The sequence below is a fragment of the Pongo pygmaeus genome, chromosome 9 (genome assembly GCF_028885625.2).
Source record: "Pongo pygmaeus isolate AG05252 chromosome 9, NHGRI_mPonPyg2-v2.0_pri, whole genome shotgun sequence".
NCBI lineage: Eukaryota > Metazoa > Chordata > Mammalia > Primates > Hominidae > Pongo > Pongo pygmaeus.
Genome location: NC_072382.2, coordinates 23,001,306 through 23,023,011, shown reverse-complemented (window position 1 = coordinate 23,023,011; position 21,706 = coordinate 23,001,306). Strand labels below are relative to the sequence as shown.

Below are 21,706 nucleotides of genomic sequence, written 5' to 3'. Positions count from 1 at the left end.
ACAGAAAGAGAAGAGAGTAGGGGTTCTTATAGCCATTGATAAAAATTGGCGAGAAAAATGGGGAAGCATCTTAAAATGAATTATTATACCCAGAATAAGAATGAAGTTGAAAAACAAGAGCTTTTTCTATGAAATCTAGCCAGAGTGGCAACTTCACTGCAATCAAAGCCTCAGATGAGGATTAGATACTTCCCTGGACTTCCTCTAAGCCTCAGTCTAACTCTAGTTTTTGAAGATAGAAAGGGCAAGGGATCAACTAGATGAGAGTATTGCATAAGAGCACTTGATTGGCAAGAATCACCCAGGGGGATCAGAAATCACAGCTGTGGGCAAAATGTGGTAGAGTGTGCCATGGGGCAGTGGTTCTCAATCTTTAGTATGCATCAGAATACAGAGTGCTGCCACTCCACCCTGAGATTCAGATTGGGTAGGTCTGGGGTAGGAACCTAGAATTCGCATTTCTAGCAAGTTCCCAAGTCTTGGATGTTGATGCTGCTGATCCAGGGACCATATTTTGATGTGGGATTTCATTCACTGTGTGTGTCCTAACTCACTCCCTGGAGAAGGCTCTTCCTTTCTCCTCATGCATTTCCTCCTCTTAACCCTGCAGGGCTTGGATTAGAGGCATCCAGAGGCTGGGTTCAGACTAAATCTGTCTCAGCTACATGAAAAACTCAGGGCTGCCTATACTTAGATGTCCAGACGGTGGCCCTCACTCACAAAGGTTGTGGTTGTACAAGAAGCTGAAAATATCACTCAGCTATAAACACTAACAAGCAATAAATCACTCTGCAAGCTGAAGAAGCACTAGCTCGGATGTATGAAGCAGAACTCTTAAGTTGAAAAGATACCAGGTTAACAGTCTGTGTAACTCAACTCAGCACCCTGTAAGTTGTGGAATGTTTCTCTGGAATTTGAAAGCCTATCCTGCCCCCCAGGAGGCCTTCTTGGCTTATTCTCTCCATCTTCCTCCTACTGCCTAGATATGATAAAAAAATATGTATGGAATTTAGAAATTTTAGCTTGAATTTAAGGTAAATTTAAGCTTTTTGAAGTCTGTTGCTTTTATAGGTATCACATTTATAGGATCACATTTGCACAAGTGATCCAGTATGCTACCCTAAATTCCAGACCTTTCCTTGAGTAGTACCTTTTACTTCTTTGAAAGTGAGCTAGAAAGTCTCAGGATGTCAGCAGCCAGGGAATAAGGAAAGCTGAGCTGGGTCTGCAGATGGAGAGATGCAGAAAGATACAGAGAGCTTGATCTGGGGCCCCAAGCAAAGAACTTGGCCAATTCTGATGGTCAGATAGAAAATGGTAAAGAAAATGACAATCACAAGCCAGATCCAGATGGGGAGGATAGATAAAGAATATGAAAAGATGGACTCGAGGATATTGCTAAGATGATCTTGTCAATCAGAAGAGCATGCTAGAGCTTTTGTAGCAGAGATAAACTAATGTGCCCGTGTAACACATATCTGCATGGCAGCCCCAGTGGTGGTGCTGGATGAATGAATCTACACACATTGTTTCCTTGGATGCAGTCCTGCCTTCATTGCTTACTTAGAGTTCACTTTTATGGCTCTAGCTTTCATGAATCAAAACCTGACTGCTTCCTTACATCACACAGCTTGTGGGAGGGCAGTGAGTAGAAAAGTTTTTCAGAGTCCGTGGGAGCTTGATCTGGCAGCAGATTAATTAAGAACATACTGAATGTTTTGGCAAAGTAATCTTTCATGTACCAACTATCACTTATATTAGCACATCAAATTCCCTTTCCCCTTTTTTCAGGGGCCATTGTAATTCTCCCTTGAGGTCTGCTTAAATGATTCAATAATAGAAGTTACCAGGGAAATGTGGTAGTTAAGTATTATAACCTCAAGATAACGAATTTTGTTTCCGTTTCTAATATTCTGTCCTTTTTATGTGTCTCCCAATTGATTAATATTTGAGTGTAATTTTCTAATAAATGGGTCATTACAGCTGCAGATTAGAAAACTTTACACATTGCTTCAACCAGAGGTTGATTCTTGACTTTTGTGTCTCCTAATTGATTAATGTGTCTCCCAATTGATTAATTTTTTTATGTGTCTCCCAATTGATTAATATTTGAGTGTAAATTTCTAATAAATGGGTCATTACAGCTGCAGATTAGAAAACTTTACACATTGCTTCAACCAGAGGTTGATTCTTGACCTTTGGCTCTCCTTTTTTTTTTCTTCAGCTATATTTCTTGGTTTTGTGTTTTAGAAAATAGTGTGGCTTAACACATATGTATGGCTTAAAAATTCAAGTAAAAGAAACCATAGAATGAAAATTAGGGCCTGTTTTCAAGGAGTAACTGCTTTTAACTCTAACTTTTCTCTGATACTTTCTTCCTATTTCCCCATTAATGCTGTTTTTAAATTTCTTACTCAGAAACCTCTTTTTACTTCAAGTTAGCACTTTTTCTCCTGTTGTTTCTACTTCCCCTATACACCCCTCCTGTTCCATCTTACCATTATGACTGTGTCATCATTTTTCATTAAAGTGGTATTTATTATGTGCATTATTAGAGCTGTATAAATGTTGTTTTCAACTGAACAAAGTTGTAAACAAGGATTTTGTTTTCTTTCTTGTACAGCTTTCTATTTTCCAGAGAGCTAATAAATGCCTGTTGTTTTTTCCTGCAGTTTTCCATGTTCCTATCACTAATTTTCCTGGATTCCCAAACAAAATAATAAAATTATTAAGCACAAGTGAAGTCCAGGATTTTTGTTTCTTTCTGGAGTCATCTCTCCTGTAGCCCCTCTCTTCGGTTCCAGTCTGCAGTGATTGCTCTCCAGGTCTCCTGTGCAGTGGTCCTCCTGATTCTCAGTTCACTGTGACACTCTGAATTCCCTTTGTGTCTCTGCTCTGTTGGATTTTTTATTTCCATATTGTAACATCTTTCTCTGTTTTGGTTTTTTTTTTCTGAAAGCTTCTTAAGAAATGGATGAAGGGAGATACATTTTCTGTCACCTTACATGTCCTAAAGTTACTTATTCTGGCTGGGCGCGGTGGCTCACACCTGTAATCCCAGCACTGTGGGAGGCCGAGGTGGGCAGATCACCTGAGGTCAGGAGTTCAAGACCAGCCTGGCCAACATGGCGAAACCCCATCTCTACAAAAATACAAAAATTAGCTGGACATGATGGTGTGTGCCTGTAACCCCAGTTACTCGGGAGGCTGAGGTGGGAGAATCGCTTGAAGCCAGGAGGCGGAGGTTGCAGGGAGCCGAGATCGCGCCATTGCACTCCAGCCTGGGCAACAGACTGAGACTCCGTCTCAAAAAAAAAAAAAAAAAAAATTTTTTTATTCTGTTACACATGTGATTAATAATTGGGCTAGTGTAGAATTCTGGTTGAGGTGGGTTTTCTTATGAATTTTGAATGAATTCTGCCATTATCTTCTAAGTTTTTCATTTTAATCTCAAAAAGTGAGATGTCATTCTTATTCCTGGTCCTTTTGTGTGACCTTTGTAACCTTTTTTTCCTTCCTGGTAAATTCTATGTTCTAAAATTTTATGATGATACGCCCAGACGTGGGAGTTTTCTGCTAGCTGGATACTGATTTGGACCCTTTTAAACTGGAAATCCATGTGCTTCAGTTGTGAGAAATTTTTGTATTTTATTTCTTTGATTATTTTATTTTTCTGTTTTCTCTTTTCTTTATGGGACGTCTGTTACATAGATGACGAATGTGCTAGACTGATCCCTGTTTTTCATATCTTACCATCTTTTGGTCTTCTTCTAATTTTTTGGATATTTTCTCAGTTTTGTATTCTGACCCTTCTTTTGATTTTTAATATTTTGTTTACTTTTAAAATCTGAGAGTTTTTTTCCTGGACTTCTAGTTAATCTTATAGCTTCCTAATTTTGTTTTAAAGTTGGAGTATTTTCTCTCTGAAGATATTATTTGTGGTTTTTAGTTTTTAGTTTTCTTCAGCTCCTTTTATTGTTTGGTTTGTTTGAATTCCTTTTTCAGTTTTTATTTGCTATTTTTCTTATTGGAAGCTTTCTTCAAATACCTGATGATTATTGGCAGTCTGCTCTTATTTGAGAGTGAAGCACTGAAAGCTGATTGGAAGCTCTGTATACATGGATAAGGCTTGTCAAGCAATGGGCTCCACTTAGGTTAAGAGGATTGGGACCTGATTGCCTAAGTGTTGGCATCCATGGGTTATTTCTCTTGGACTGGCTCATTGATCAGAGAATAATCTTTCTGTTTTGGGGGTTGGGGAAAGGATAGATAATAAATCTGGGCTGCAGGTATTTTGGGAGCTGAATAGAGGAAGGAGTCGGGTTCTCATCCTTCATCCTACAGATTATTATTTAATCTGTTATATTTAGTATGGTGCCTCACCGTGCTTTCTGTGCCTGGAGTCTCTGAGTCCAGAATCTCCCTCAATCATTTTTTCCAGAATATAAACCTCCCTTCTCCTGTTAAGGTTGAGGGGTGGGGGTAACAGGGAGATGGTTGGCCTGTGAGTGCTAAGTTTAAGGGATCTTGAGACCAACTGTTGCTTATTTCTGTTTCCAGAGCCCCTTCTTCCAGGATACCAAGTATCTCCAATTTCTGAGTTTTATTATTATCCTTGGAAGGTTTAACTTTTTTTTGCTTTGCCGTGTAGGTTATTGTCCACCTATCTATATTTTATTTATTTAAATTGATCTAAAAACTATATTTTCTAAATTTTAACTTTTTACTTTGACATATTTCAGAATTAAATTTCTAAAAATAGTACACTCTTTACCCAGATTTCTTAAATGTTTCTGTGTACTCTTCATCCAGATTCTTCAGCTGTTTATCTTTTATCACAGTTGCTTTATTCCTTTTTCTCTGGGTACATGTGTATGTGTATTTTTTCCCCTGAATTTTTTGGAAGTTGCAGATATGATGCACCTTTATCTCTAAATACTTCTTATACAGAATCACAATACAGTGATTGAAATCGTCAGGACATAAACATTGGTGCAATATTATTATTTAATCTATAGACCTTATTTCGATTTCATCAGTTATCCTAATAATGTCCATTAGAACAAAAGAAAATCCAAGACCATGCATTGCATTCATGTCTCTTTAGCTTCCTTTTTAAGTGTAGAACAATTTCTCAGTCTTTCTTTTTCTTACCTGAAATTGACATTTTTGAAGAGCACATGTCTTTCTGTAAGACGTCCTTTGATTTGGGTTTATTATTTTGTAAGTTATTTTGTAAGATATCCTTTGATTTGGGTTTGTCTGATGCTTTTGCATGATGAGATTCAAATTATGCATTTTGACATGAGTGTCATGTAAGTAATGTGTTCTCAGTGTATCATATTGGAGAACACATGATGTCAATTTGTCCTATTACTGGTGATGATAACTTGGATCACAGGTTTCTGGGAGTTTCTCCAATGTCATGTCAAGTTACTACTTTCCTTTTATTATGTGTCTTGTGGGGAACTACTTTGAGACTATGTGAATATCCTGTTACTCCTCAAACTTTCACCCACTAGCGTTTTAGCATCCATTGCTGATTCTTGCCTGAATCAGTTGTTATAGTGGTTGCCAAATAGTGATTTTCCAGTTCTTATTCTCTATCTTCTGAAATAAGTTACTAATTTTTTTGAGGGTGATTTTTCTTTTTAAACCTGAAGATTGTTGAGTTTAAAGGTTCTTTAATCCATTTTTGGAAAGTTTTCATTCTCTCTTTGAATATTACATATCTACAATTCTCACTCATCTTTCCTTCTAGAATCCTATTAAATCTTTGTTAGACCTTTTATTCTGTCCTTACCTTATGTCTCTCAGCTTTGTTTTGTTTCGTTCATCAGGTTTTCCACATTTTTCTCTCTCTGTGCTGCATGCTAGATAACTTTTTCACATCTATTTTCCTATTTTCTTCATCTTTGACTAATGTGTTTTTTACCCATCCATCATGATTTAAATTTCAGTGGTTATTTGTAGAAGTTCTATTTGATTATTTTTCAAATCTGTCTGCCTGGCCTTCTTCATAGCATCTTTTTTTCTCACATTTTTAATTCCTTCTTTTATATCTTTAATCATTTGAGACACTTACTTTATATTCTTCATCCAATTTTCTGAATTCCTGTAAGGTCTGATCTTGTCATTTGTCTACTGTCCACTGCTCTTGTTGCATTGTTTCCTTAGATGTTTTATAATTTTGGAATGTGAGTTCATCTCACATGTGAGGTTTTCTGCGGAAATTCTCCCATCCTGAGATAAGGAGGTATTTTCCAGAGAATTTATTTGTTTTTGTTTATTTTGCTTCTTCAACATTAATGTCTCACTGGAGGTTTCTGTGCCACTCAGATAATTCATTGAAACCCCAAACCTGCATGAGCCCTAGCCTCTGTTAAAAGCTCCCAAGAGAAACAGAGCTGACTTGGTTACGAAGCAGTAAGTTCTTTCTCTTTTTGCAAGTTGGTGAAAACATGCTGTTCCAGTACATTTTATTTTTTCATGTATCATCATATTTACTCTGGGCAGCCTTGTTTTCCCATGTTTTAGAGCATTCTAGGTTTAATAAAACTAGCTAAAAATTACATTTTTTCTTAAAGTAAGTGCTCTTTCCAGGTGAGAACTACTTTTTTTGGTTTGGTTTGAAGGTAAGAAAGGGAGGAGGAACTTTTCTCTTTTAATAATTACATTCAGGGCTGGGCGCGGTGGCTCACGCCTATAATCCCAGCACTTTGGGAGGCCGAGGCGGGTGGATCACGAGGTCAGGAGATGGAGACCATCCTGGCTAACAAGGTGAAACCCCATCTCTACTAAAAATACAAAAAATTAGCCGGGCGTGGTGGCGGGAGGCTGAGGCAGGAGAATGGCATGAACCTGGGAGGTGGAGCTTGCAGTGAGCTGAGATGGTGCCACTGCACTCCAGCCTGGACGACAGAGCAAGACTCCGTCTCAAAAAAAAAAAAAAAAAATAATAATAATTACATTCAGCCTGTGATGAAGCATTTGATTATTAGACAGCAATGTCACTAATAAGTTTTTTAAGTTGTCAGCAATTAATTGTAAACACTAGTGTAGTACTCTTCATTATGGTAAATACAGTTGTCTTAAGATGAATGGCTCATATTTTGGTACAGTGCTTGATGTTCAAAACAAAATGTTGCAAAACAATAAGCAAACATAAATTGAAAGAAAAAATTCCCTAGGAAGATTCCCCCTCACCCACATCACCAAGCTCAGGTTGAGAAAGAAAAGTGACTTTTGTTGCTTCTGTGTACTAGTGAGAGACTTTTTCTAGCCCACTCTTTCACTGATTGTATAAGCGTTCAAGGGATCTGGTTTAATGTACAAGTCTCACTTCTAACTTCCTTACTTCCTGTGCCCAAAACCAAGTCTCCTGTTCCAGCATGAGCGTTAAAACCAACTACATTGCCAACCCCTGCAATAAGCTTGGCCCTCTGCGGTGCCACAGTGCCAACTAGCTCGTGGGCGTTCAGCTTTCATTTGCAGTTTTTTCTTCATTTTTGGTCCCTAGAGACTTATCTTTTCCAGTGACCTCAGCTGTATATTTAAAATAATTTTTGTTCTATTTTATACTACATTTCTATGTTTTATAGCAAGAGGATTTTGAAAAAGGAAGGCTTCAGCTGTTTTACCTTCCAAAAATTTGTTGAACTCTGGTCCATTCTTGTTTCCAATAAAAGATTTTTTTTGCCCTTGTGGGTTCATGCCTTTTTTTCAGGAAGAAGCAGAGATGGAGCACAGTAGACAAAACATATGCTTTATTGGAATTCCAGAGAAATTAATATTTGAGAAATCACTTTATTGTGGAGTCTCTTCTTTCCACTCTGTATCAACTTTCATTTTGGTATTAGGCTCCTAACAGCTCAAACTATACAGAAACTTTGGTTTTCTTGGTTATAACTGTGTTGGTGTTTTGAGCTTGGATGCCATAAGCTGTAATTTAGTCACTCCTCAAAGTTCTTATTTACCAAGCCAATGAAGTCTTCCCCTATACCATAGATGACCTCTCTAATATGGTCATGGGCTACCAACAATCATTTTTATGCCCAGATCAGAGAATGAGCTACTTTTTCAAACTGTCAGAGCATTTCAAGTATGGGAGAATCAGATGAAACTGTAAATTTGTTTTACCTCTCATAAGATGTAGTAGTATAAGCCATCATGAACATTGTTGGACACCTTGTCTTTGGTTTATAGATTGGCTTTCTTTGTTTGAATCAGATAAGTCACTAGTTTTTTCACTGAAGCATTTAAATATTTTCAGTGTACTTATGAAGTAGCAGGTCCAAGGATGATGATTGAAGACCTTGTTCTAAATAATCTAAATCTTTTGTACTGTAAAACAGCTGAACCGTTATTTTTAACATATCAAATTATAAACCAATAAAATCAATGGTGTGTTATCTTTGCCAGTATCTTAAGCAATCATACTATAGATATATTTAGTGAAATTTATTACTTGCAGACTGCTGTAACTCATGAATTATTAAAAGTATCAGCATATGGAACCCTCTCTTCCCTCATTCCAAATTCTTTTAATATGTCTTATGTTGAACCATTTAAATGGTTTCTGTCCATCCCACTAATGGAAGCTGCAGCCAGATGAGGGTTCTTATAAATGACTGGTTTTCTTTCCAAGCAAGAGGAGGATGAAATGTCAACTTTTTCCTCTACTATCTGAAAAGCAATCAGTGGCAACCTTTCTTGCTCTCCTTGACAGTAGTTTGGCTTTATGGAAGAAGGGTGGGCATTTAGCCAAATGTTAATTTCAGTGTTATATGAAGAAAAAAATTGAAGTAGCTAAAACTCAGATAATAACAGGAATTTTCAAGAGGCATTCAAATGGGTTTAACCTGTGAGCCTTCCAGTAAACTAACTGTAGCCCAGAAATTCCTAAACTGCATGTTTCAATCCCTTTTTTCTTGAGGATGATCTGAGTGACTTGAGGTTACTTACCAAATCTCTCTTTGCAACAATTTGCCCATCTGTAGGACTGAAATTAGGGATAATGATAGCTTCAGAAGAATAGTGTAACAATTAGCAACTGATTATTATCTGATTATATGATTATCTGATTATGTCTGATTATAATTAAGGCCATTGCAAAGGACATTTGGAATCAAACCTGAGCTCAAAACCATTTATTAGCCTGACCTTGTACAAAATTTCCTTCCTTCCTTCCTTCCTTCCTTCCTTCCTTCTCTCCTTCCCTCCTCCCTCCCTCCTTCCCTCCTCCCTTCCTCCGTCCCTCCCTCCCTCCCTTCTGCAGTGGCACAATCATAGCTCCCTACAGCCTTGACCTCCTGGGCTCAAGTGATCCTCCCACCTCAGCCTCCTGAGTAGCTAGGATTATAGGTATGCACCACATGCCATGCTACTTTTAAAAAATCGTATTTTTGTAGAGTGCAATGGCATGATCACAGCTCACTGCAGCCTCAAACTCCTGGGCTCCGCCAATCCTCCTGCTTCAGCCTCCTAAGTAGCTAGGACCATAGGCTTGCACCACTATATCCAGCTAATTTTTTTTTTTGTAGTGACAGGGTCTTACTATGTTGCACAGGCTGATCTTGAACTCCTGGCCTCCAGCTCTTGAACTCCTGGCCTCGAGCAATCCTCCCACCCTAGCAAATTTCTTATCTCTTTGAATTTCATTATTATTATCTGTAAAATGAAGATACTTATTTCAGAGAACTATTCTAAGAAATTAATGATATACATGAAAGCATTTTGTAAGTGGTGTGGAGCTATGAGAAGTGAAGTGTTGATAATTATAAGGTTGATAGTATAATGCTCTATCACATGGAAACATAAATTTTAGAATTGGGTGGGACTCTGGAGAGGAAAATTAAAAATACAGGAAGGTATTTTTTGTGCCCAGATAGGTCTTATTATGTATTTTCTCTTGTTTATTTCTTACAACAAAGAGTAGCATTCCATTAGCTCTATTCTTACAGATGAAGGAAGTGAGACATATTTATATTCAAGGCCCATCCACTGATCACCTCTTTTTTTAAATAAGGAAATGGAGGTCCAAAAAAGTATGTTGATTCATCTAATGCAGAGATTCTGTGCCCATCATTCCATCTATTATACTGCTTTCTTTTCATATAATTGTTTTCATCTTGCACCCAAATTTGGCCCCCAAGTTAAACAGGGAACACAATGACACAAAGGTACAGTGGCAGTGTAAATATAAAAAAGACTTCTGTCCCTGGCTTTCTGATAGGTTAGATATGTTAAGTGACCTCCTTAAGTGAACAACTAAAATATTGAATGAAGTATTATAAAGCAATTTTAACCTATTGCTGAGCTGGCAGGAAAGTAAGGTATTTGCTAATCCCCAAATCAAAGTGAAACTCAGTATCCTGGGAGGTGAGTGGGAGCCAAAATCAGCTTTTACCATGGAGACTTTTGTAGACCTTGATGATCTGGAGCTTTGACCTGGTAACTCTGTGAAGTAAGGGACAGGGATTAGGATTTAAATCCTGTGGCCCATCCAACTCTCACAAGAACTTCCTGGATGAAGCTAGGAAACTAAAAGATTATGTCTTCAGTGAAAGAGTAAAGAAGGAGTAAACCTGTCTGTATTGACCCTTGTGATTGAGAACTGCAATCACAAGCCACCCCCACATGGATTCATACTACAGTTATCATCCAAATAAGCCTTATGAGGGGAATTTAGTTGAAAGTGGCTTTGTATTGATAGGAACCAGCAGAAGCAGACACAAACCCTGTCATAAGGACCATATTTTCAGTCCAGGTCTCAAATAATTCTTATAAATTAAGTGTCTGAGGACAATTAGCAGCTCACAACCATAAAGCTATAGGCAATATTGTGAGCAAGAACTACCAGAAACAGACATGCAAGGGCTTGCAATTATTAGATTAGATTATTAGGGTCAATGAAATTGTTCAGAATGCAGCCCAAAGAGACAAAGAGGTGGAAAATATGAAGGAGAAGTGAAGTAATGTAGAGAACAGAGAGAAGGTCCAACATACGTCTAAGCTGAGTTCCAGAAGAAGAGGTGGGGAATGGAAAGAAGCCCTATTGAAAGGATCAGAGCTGAGAATTTCCCACAATTGTTGAATGACACAGGCCGCAGATCCAGGAAGACTAACAGACCACAAGCAGGATAAGTAAAAGTAAATTTACAGCCTAGTAATCATAATGAGATTGCAGTAAACCAAAGAAGAAGCGAAGATCTTAAAAGCAGCTATAGGAAAAAGAGAATAACAGTAGACATATTTGGCCTGCTCTTGTGACCCTGAGTTAGTCTCTGACTCAGTTTCTTCAGATATCAGTCATGGTACTTGTTAGTTCAGTACCCCCAAATGTGATGCCACCATTTAGAAAACTCACTTATGAGCAAATTGCTGTAAATAGGTTTCAGGAGCTTTAAGTTGATAATTAACTATCTTACTTAGTTGAAGCCTTAAGAGGATTTCTAGCCTTTGATTTTCTCCATTTTTCACATGTCTGTTTAATGTTTGGTCAGTGAGATTTGGCCTTCAGTGTTATTCTTGTTTTTCAGAACAGTCAGTTATTGTATTAGTCTGTTCTCACATTGCTGTAGAGAATTACCTGAGACTGGATAATTTAGAAAGAAAAGAGGTTTAATTGGCTCTTGGTTCTGCAGGCTGTACAGGCTTCTGCTTCTGGGGAAGCCACAGGAAACTTACAATCATGGCGGAAGGCAAAAGGGAAGCTGGCATGTCTTACATAGCTGGAGCAGGAGGAAGAGAGAAGGGGGAGGTACTACACACATTTAAACAACCAGATCTTGGGAGAACTCACTCACTGTCATGAGAACAGCAAGGGGGAAACCCACCCCCATGATTCATTTACGTCCCACCAGGCCCCTTCTCCAACATTGGGGATTACAATTCAATGTGAGATTTGAGCAGGAACACAAATCCAAACCATAGCAGTTATTATTTGAGAGTGAAATGAAATAGACATGTGCATCAGGTAAACTTCAGACTTATCCCCAAAACTTTTCTCTCTTGAGCTAAGAGATGCTACTTGAAGACATTATTAGGTCTCAGTAATTCTCTAGTTTTGCAAGTCAGCATGTGCCTGGCTGGTAGAGTGCTGTGCTGTGGGTATTTGGGGCTGTAGAGGTTTAATGGCTAAGGCAAAATGGACCACATTACTGATTGCCCTTTTCAAATCTCCCAGTAACCATTAACATAAATATCATCTCACCATTTTGGACAAGGGACACCACCCTTTTGCACGTTAGTAATATGATGCTAATGCTTAACTCTTTCATTGCTCTGCTTCAAAGGCCTTGTCCTGTATCCATTGATAGGGAGTCTCTTTGAACCTAAAGGAGAAATGAAAGGGTTAACTCCTTTTGGTTTTGCCCTTTGACCACTTCTGGATGAGAGGCATGATGAAATACTTTTCAAAGTCTTCAGTGGAAACACATCATGCATAATTGGAGCAAAAAAGAATAAATCAAAGCTTTTTTTCCCCTTTTAGTCTGGTAATTCATAATTGAAACCACATTGAGGTAAGGGTTGATAACTTCAAAACAACCAAGAAAACTGCCCTTTCTATCAAGGTAGGAATAGGTAAGGCTTCTCATTACTAGGGGCTGAAAAGCTTCTGTATAGCAGGCCTGTCCTTTTCTATTCCTTTCTTCTCTGTCTTCTCATTCTTCTGTTTAGGCAAAATATGTTTATTTAAATCAGATATAGGTTGACTCAAATATCTGCTGAATTCTCTTATTTTCACATGAAGTTATACATAGTGACAAAAAATCTCTGATGTGATAAGGAATAGTAATTAAAATTTGGATCATCCTGTATTGCAGCTTGATTTCTTCAGTGCTACAGTTTGGTTTGGTTTAGGCTGAAAGAGTCTTTTAGTTGGTAATGAAATGTGGCTTTCCTTGCTCTTGATTTCACAATCTGAGTAGCATCAGCAAGAACGTTTCAGAATGGCTAGCAAAGGCCACCCGTTTACCACCTTTCTCTGCTTTCTGTATGGTAATCCTAGAATGGTTTTGGTTAGGCTCACACAGCTACCATGACCTTTCAACTACAAGAAAGCAAATCAGGGTTGCAGGAAGGGCTCAGGCAACTTCCTGTGTTTGGGATTGCCAAAGGCACCACTAGTTGCTTGAGTTTGAATCTCTTTCCTGAAGGGGAAACCCCTTTGAACTGGTAGCTGACTTTAAGCTTAGTCTCCCAAGGCCTTTCCTTCAAGGCATCCTGAAACCTGAGCCCACACATCCCTCTCACTAGTGTCTGCACACTACTAGTTCTTACACCAGGGCTTTGCAGAATAAAAGAACTTTTCTGCAGCTGGCATTGTGACCTGGCAGTTCTCGTGGCTGTTAGGGATTACTTTTATGCAATTGCAATTTAACAATGTGAGATTTCTTATTGGCGCTTCTGTACTGAATTTGGAGGAGTGAGAAGTAAATGGTGGGAGAATGGGCAAGAGGTGAGCAAGGCATTTTGGCCAAAGGCCAGCACATTGTCAGAATAATACACACTTATTCTTTTGGTATCTCCTCCTACCTTTGAGTGAACAGGTTCATCCAGTGTATTTGAAAATTGCATTGATAGCCAAGTTTTGAAGGCAGAGCTGCGATAGATGAGCTTTGCCTCTTCTCCAGCTCTGTTGCTGGATGCCTGGTTTTATGCCCTATCTTGCCATCATGGAGATTTAATCAGGTAGCAGAGTTAATTGCCAGCATTGTTTGCCTTTTCCCTGGCAGAAGCCAGTCTTGAGTAAATTATGGAGGTTTAAATTTGCTTGATTTCCTGCAGAAAGTGGGGTCAAGAGGTCCCAGACTGTAGACACTCTCTTTGGTCAGCCAGCAGGGGGTCAGTTCTTAAAGGTATTTCAGAGGTGACTAAATGCCGTTTTTGAAATGTTCCTCCCCGGTAAGCTTTTTTTCTCTGGAGGTTAGTTTGCTGACCTTACCCTAGTGGGGTGGAGTGTCTGTGTGAAGGTAACACCCCAATTAAAGCTGCCTTTCTCCACGCTGTCACTGAGCTCCAAAGGCAAATAGGATTATGCTTGAGGAAGGGAAAAGCAATTGACACAGAAGCTTAGTTGCAGATCAGCATTTCCTATTTATGACTCTTTGAAATAGAGCATAACGGTAGCCATGTCAATTTGTCACTAAAACAATGACCAGGAAAAGAAAATTTCAAAAGAAATGAAAAAGCTAGCTGTGTAACTTAAAAAAAAAACAAAGTTATTTAAGGCTTTTCACAATAGAGCTCTAACCTGCCGTTACCTGAGTTCCTCTCATTTCTGCTGTCTGACCTTTCTCCTCCCAGCAAGCTGTGAGGTGCCCTGTTGGATGGCTCACTGTCTTGTCAGCAAATCTTTGCACATGCCGCTCAGCTTGCCCCTAGGCTTCTTTGGCCAGCCCTCTCCTGCTTCATCTTAAAGGCACTACTTAGACCTCCTCATCTCCAGGTAGGGAGAGGTGATTGTGTAGATCTCGATGTTTCCACCTTTGGAGTACCTTTCATTCTTTGTTTACTACTTGTTAGTTTACATTGTAATTTGTGTTTTTACCGTGCTATCTTCCCCACTAGGTTACGTGTGTTTTGAGAGGAAGGAAAGTGTTCATCTTTGCATCTTTAACACTATACCAGGCTTATAGTGTATGTTCAAGAAATGTTGGCTGAATGAATGAGTACCAGAAATAATGCTAGTGGGAATGATTGCTGAATCACCAATACCAGTGTTTTAGTAGGCAAGAAGAATACAAATCGAGAAGAGTGGAAGTGTTTTGTTTGCTTTAAACTCTAATTCATAGGGTACTGTGTTGAGCCCTCTGCTAAATGTTTATGTACATAATCTCGTTTAATCATCATTGCCCTAGGAGGTAGGTACTATCATGATCCCTGTTTTACAGATGATGAAACTGATACTCAAAGAACTGTACATGTCACAAGACTAGTACATGGCAAGGCCCAGATTAAAGCCCTCTGTTAAATATCCCTATAAAATCCTACACTTCTTCAGAACACAGCACAGTAAGATTCTTGGTAAGTATGTATAAAATGAGTTAACTAGGTTCAGAGTCATTTCAAAACTCATAATTTTAGTCATTTGAACGTACATCAGCTATTCATATCTATACATAAGGGTGACTGACAAAACAGGCCTGAGTCATTTGGCTTTAACTTACTCACTTCTTTAAAAAACAAGTTTTGATTGAACAACTAGGCATTGTTCTAAATAGTGGGTGTTCTGGCTCCTGCCTTCGTGTAGCTTTCAGGATAGCCAAAACATAATGAATAGAAAGGAAAAGAGAAAATCATGGAAATAAAAACAGTATATTTGGACAGGAAGAAGTAGAGGTAGAGAATCCAGGTAAACCAGGACCTTGAAACATGATAAGGTAAAGAGAGGGAGAAAGAAGGATTTCATCTGGGATTCTTGTACTGCAATTCATTTGGAATTCTTGTGCTGCAAGAGATCTCAAGACTGCTTAGGCTACCTCCTACCCTCTTTTGAGACACATGGAACGTAAAGCCCGGAGAAATAACTCACACAAGATCAACCATTGGCTGTCATTTATCGAATGCTTCTACATGACACTACCTTACATATATTACCTCATTTATGCTAAGTAATACTACCTAGAAAGATGGTAATAGTTGTATGATGATTTTTATAGATAGAGAAACTGAGGTATGAGAGAGATTAAGTACTTTGCCCAGGCTGTGCAGCTGGCAAGTGAAAGAACCTGGATTCCAGTTAAGGACTTGTGATTCCAAAACTGACTTCAAACATGCTAACTCAATTTTGAAGTCATTCGCATTAACCCTGGTGGTGTGTTCTACAGTAAATAATTGAGCCTGTGTTTCAGTAAATGTATGCTTAGAAGCTTACATACTTCCTCCTGTGTTCATCTCCACTTCTGGATTTTAAGGGACGGTATCGGCAAGATCCAGTCCTCCTTATGCTCCTTTCCATGCTGTCCATACCCCCATGCTGCCTTCCCTGCTTCTCCAGTACTCAAGCCCTGTTTGGGATGCAAGTGGGCAGTGGGGAAAAACTGAACATCAAGAAAAGTTACTGTCCACTTCCCAGCCAACCATTCCTTCCTGTCCTTCCTCCTCCCCTACCAATCCACTTCCCAAGTGGAGCTGGCATGTGGGATGAGACCCAATCTGTTGTCTTGCCAGCGACTCTGGCTCCATGTCCCTGGCAGCTCCTTGAAATCGGAGCTGCGATGCCTTTCAGGGATGCCTCAGTTTAAATGCCAAGGCATTCATTTTGTTTGTCTAAGCTTTACGTCTCTTAGGGAATTTTCCTCTCCTCTTAATGTCATAAAGACATTTAAGTGGGTTGGCATTCTCCCCTCTTCTCCCAAAGAACAGACCTCATTCTGTTGGAGTTTTAATAGTTTTTCCTTCTGTTTTAGTGGTGTATTTACCTTTTTAAATTTATGTGCACACTTTGTGTCAGTGTTATATATTTGGTGTGTTTTTATTCCATAGACTCTCTGAAATCATAGGATTTGGGTGGGTTCTTGCTTATCGGCCCAGATTTTATTAACAAGGATCAAGAACTTTTAGGATTTTTGTCTTGGAAAAGAGCTAGAAGTAGCAAACTCTGGAGTTCCCCACACTTGCATTTTCCAAAGTCTATAAAATGGTGATGCATACCCAGTTTGGATATGTATGTAGGAGGGCGTAGGGAAGGGCTGTAAACCATTACCGTCTGGTGTTCTGAAATCAGATTGCTTGAGTTGTATCTCAGTTCCATCACTTACAGGTTACATAGCCTTGAACATCATTTGCTATTTCTAGTTCTACAGTTTCCTCATCTGTAAAGTGAGGACAATAACCATATTTATCTTGGGGGTTGTTGTGAATATCTAATGAGGTAATACATGTAAATCACAGTACTTTGCATTTGGTAAGTACTCAGTAAATCTTGACTGTTTCAATATCCACACATTAAATCATTTTGTACACTTTTTTAAAAGAATGTTTTTGTTTCTTTTCCACTTAAAATGGTGTTTTTCAAGCAGGCATTAGTGAATATTGTGTCAAGAGGGTTAGGTGAGTGGGTTGGGGATAGTGATGGCCCATAGACCATGAACCGTCCCTGGGGATTAATTATGACTTAAATATAGGGCTACTTTCTGACTTCAGTTTCCATAAAGGTCAGGAAGAGATGAAGAATAAAATTTGGGGTAGAAAACCCAAAAAGGTTTCTAGAAGTACAATGAGTTGCTAAGGTACAAATACTAAAATCCAGGCACCTTCCTAAGACTACAGCTTAATATCAAAGTGTGATGTCATGGAAACAGAAGATCAACATTGAAAAGATGGCCTTTCCTGGCTGGGCGCAGTGGCTCACACCTGTAATCCCAGCACTTTGGGAAGTTGAGGCAGGTGGATCACCTGAGGTCGGGAGTTCAAGACCAAAGTTACCAACATGGAGAAACCCCGTCTCTACTAAAAATATAAAATTAGCCCGGTGTGGTGGTGCATGCCTGTAATCCCAGCTACTTGGGAGGCTGAGACAGGAGAATCTCTTGAACCCGGGAGACAGAGGTTGAGGTGAGCTGAGATTGCGCCATGGCACTCCAGCCTGGGCAACGAGTGAAACTCTGTCTCAAAAAAAAAAAGAAGATGGCCTTTCCTATTGTGTCTCTTGGTTGTGAAATCTAATTATAGCATGTTGTGGACATTTTCGCTTTAATATCCTGATTACATTAGGACCCCAGGAATCCCATTCAGCTTCTTTGAGTTTCCATCCCATGTGTATTCCATGGGTTTGTGTGCATTTCTCATCCCACACTGTTACATCTGGCAGACAGCTGTTGTCACAAAGTTGGTGATGGGTGTCCATCAGTGATATGGATGAGATTGATAGGGAACCTTGGCAATCCCAGAGCATAAAAGACTAGGGAAGTATGCAGCAGCCGTAATAGCAGATAGGACATTTCATACTCAGCCACCTTCTGGCAAAGATGGAATTCAGTCCTGGGCTTTTTGCATGATAACATATGAATATGAATATAATTAATGCCACTGAATTACACATTTAACAATGGTTAAAATGGCAAATTTAATATTATATATATTTTACCACAATTTTAAAAAGTGAACAATGTAATATACCAAAACCATTATATGCTTTAAGTGGGTAGATTGTATGGTATATGAATCATATCCTAATAAAGCTGGTAAAATATATAAGAACGTTTAAATAATCTTAATTATTATCAGTGCAAAAATATTTTTGCTTACATTGCTGTATTAAAAGTACTTAATATTTTAATGGTAGCAAAGAGATTGACTTTCTTTCATTACTTTTTAAACTTTATTTTAAAAACGTTTCACATTTAACCGATAAGTTTTGAGAATTGTACATTGAACTCACATGTTCCTCACCTATTTTCACACATTGTGAACATTTTCTCTTTATTCTCTGTGTTCAGAAATATGTACTTTGATATGGCAGTGGTTTTTGTTTTTTTATTTTTGTCTTTTTAAAAAATTCACTGTGCTACTTCTGTTAATCCTTTGCAATCTGAAAATTCATGCCTCTTATATCTTACGTACTGAGAACTTCTTTAATTTCTTTGATAGATTTACTTCTCCCATAGTCTGTGTTTTCTTTTCTGGAATCTCCTATTAAATAGATGTTGGACCTTCTAGATTTTCTCATTTTCTCTGTCCTTATTTTTCATCTCTGCCTTTTTGTTCACCAGTCTGGAATATTTTGTCATCTTTATCTTGCAATCCTGACCTTTTTTCCCCCGACTGACAGGACCAACCAGGTAGCAATCCTGCCCTCAAAAAATAATTTAAACTATTATATTTTTAATGTCAAAGAGTTGTTCTGTTCTTTGATAGAGCTTTTAAAATAAAAATAGCAATTTATTCTTGTTTCATGGATGAAGAGTCTTATCTCCCAGTGGATACAATTTGTTGTTGATGCTGTTTGAATTTCCTTCTGCTTTTTCTATTGTTTCTGTTACTTCTAAGTTCCTTTTTTTCTTTATTCGTTTGGTTTCTGTCGTTCATGCTGAAGATGCTCTTGAAATGTCTGTGATTCTAGAATCTGCTCATGATTGAGAGGGAAGCACTGAAAAGCTGATCGGAAATTCTTTGTGTGAGGGCCAGCTCGTTGCCTGGAGGACTTCACTGTAATATGTTGGGGTGCTGAGCTAGCCACATGGCTACCAACACTTTGGGAACTGAAGGGGAAAGAAGGCTGTAGGGCCCATCATTCAGAATGTAGATTTTTAGCCTGTATTTTCCTCTCCTCTGTGCCTGTATTTCCCTGTCTAGAGCTTCAGTTTCCTTGGAGAAGAAACCTCCCTTCTCTAGCTGGGGTGAGGGAAGAGTCGTTTTTCTGGCTGAGTAGGATCAAGGGAGGGTTTGTGAATCTGAGCCTCTAACTGCTCCTTACACAGATTTTTAACAGTCTTCCTGTTTTCAACCTTACTGCTTCTCTTTCCTCACAAGGTATCTGGTGAGTTTCATTCCTGAACCCTGTGAATTCCCAGGTTGGCTTGCTTGCCATTGCTGCCTTCCCCCTGGTAGGCACCCAGGTCTCCACTCTCACTCCTCCTCTGCCACCCCTTCTCTAGCCCTTTCCATCTTTCAGAAATATCGTAATAGGCCCATCAGCTGTTGTCTCTTTTCCCATCTATTTGTCCTTGTAGATTTATATTCTTTTATGTTCATCAACTGCCTTTTTATTGGGTTTGGGGAGAGAATGGAGATAAACGCATGCTTTAATCTGTCATGTTTAACTAGAATTCTTTTCTCAGCTGCAAAAGTTCTCAGCTCCTTTTCCAGTGATATCAGAGCCAAACTTAATTAGTTCATGCAGATTTTGAGGAGGGGAAGACTTTGAGCAGTTGCTTAGCTCTGGGATCAGCCCTGGTAAAAGCCACCAAGCCTGCCATGTTTGGGTTTGCTGACGATATTGGGTCAGCCGTATTGTTACAGCTGCTTTTCTGACCCGTGTTAATCTGTCCTCTTGTAGAAGTGGGGCAGCGTGAGCAATCCACTCTTCCTCCCGCTGATCCCACCACAGTCTCAAGGGTTCACCGCCATAGTCCTCACCTACGACCGAGTAGAGAGCCTCTTCCGGGTCATCACTGAAGTGTCCAAGGTGCCCAGTCTATCCAAACTACTTGTCGTCTGGAATAATCAGAATAAAAACCCTCCAGAAGGTAAGAAGAAGCCTTAGTGCATCTCTCAGCTGGATCGATTTTGGATAGCCAAATTATTCACATCCTTTGTTTTAAATAAATTTTCCTGCTTTGTCAATAGCGATACCATTTCTGAGACAGCATGCCTCATTTTTCTCAGTCGTCTCATTCTTGTTCTAGGGTGGCCCATTTAACTCCAAGCCCTGGCATACTCTGTAGCCACAAGTGTTTGAGGGCTTAGGAATCAATAGGATCAAAGGCTATCAGCCTTAGGAAAACAGATCTCAGCTTCCCTCAGCCATCTCAGCTGATTTGTTTACATGAAAACTCAGTTTAAAAGGCATTAGTTTTCTCCTTTCTTATCTCTGCTCTGATGCTGTACTTTCTCAGAAAAAAAAAAAGGATGGATGGCCTCACCTCTGATTGGAAAAGTCAGCAGCAAAGCATACCCTGTCCAGGCGTCCAGACTTCAAGTCAGGTCCTTAAAGAGAGCAATCACTAGAATTTCCCATTGGTTCTTCCTTAATCACTTTGTTCCTTGCCTTGGCCACCCCTGTAATCTGCTGGCTGGCAGCTAGGGTTGAGGACTATTTGATTCATTGGATTTGTTTTTAATTCGGGACGCACAGAGTATGTTCCACCTGCATTTAGTTTCTCATTCAGTCTGTGTATTACTGATCCTAATCCCAGGGACTTCAAAGCTCCTGCCATTTATAGCCTATTAAAGCCAGGAAGTTTCTGATGGATTAGAGCAAGGAATGAATGAGTTTGAAGTTAGTAATGTGCACCACTGTCACCGATAAGGTCTAGTTTATTGCCTGACAGTAGTATCTGCACTTTTTATGGCTAGTCTCTTTTAATTGGATATACTGAAGTCGGGAGAGTCAACCCTGAAAATTGCCAGTAGTAGATCTATAGTCTAGGCTAGAAGAAGTCCATATTTCTGGCTCTGTTAGGCAAATCAGAATTTGCCTTGAGAAAATTCTTTAGTTTCTCCTTTACTTCATGGGATGTTTGTTCTCTGAGAGAATCATATGCTTTCTTTTTAGACTTAGGGAGCCACAGTTTGAGTAAATAAAACAGCTATTTTAAATGAAGGTCATATATTATTCCCTGATTTTTAAAAATTAACTTTCTATGCCAAGATTTGTTTTTTCTTTCTCAACACTATAACATGGCCAGTTTTCTGGATTTTTGTTTTGTTTGATACTTAATAAGGGAGAAGAAAAGGGGTAAAAGAAAAAGGAAGATGTGGGCATCATTTAAGAAGGGAGGATGAGAATACAGAAAGGAAGGAAAAGAGAGACAATTATAAGGAACTATGTAAAGAAGGAAATTGTCGACTTGGATTTATTCACACCAATTGCCTTTCTCCAGAGTGAAGTGAATTGGATGGTATTGCATTGCTAATGAGTCCCTTCGTTTATAAAGGATGGGCTATGTTTGCAGAAGGAAGGCTGGGGCCTCTCATTGGGTCTGGAGTGGCCTGTTGTGTCTTGGAGTAGTCACAGGCCTGTATTTGCTCCTGCATG

At 39.0% G+C, this 21,706-nt stretch overlaps 1 protein-coding gene across 7 annotated transcripts in view; it reads left to right on the top strand.

Moving 5' to 3' along the window:
• Positions 1-21,706, top strand: part of EXT2 (exostosin glycosyltransferase 2) — a 157,931-nt gene that overhangs the window by 90,647 nt on the left and 45,578 nt on the right. For all 7 annotated transcript variants that reach the window (XM_054437888.2, XM_063670963.1, XM_054437886.2 and 4 more), the window contains one exon: positions 20,006-20,195. In XM_054437888.2, the coding sequence (XP_054293863.1) occupies positions 20,006-20,195 (190 nt within the window). The remainder of the gene's footprint in view (positions 1-20,005; positions 20,196-21,706) is intronic.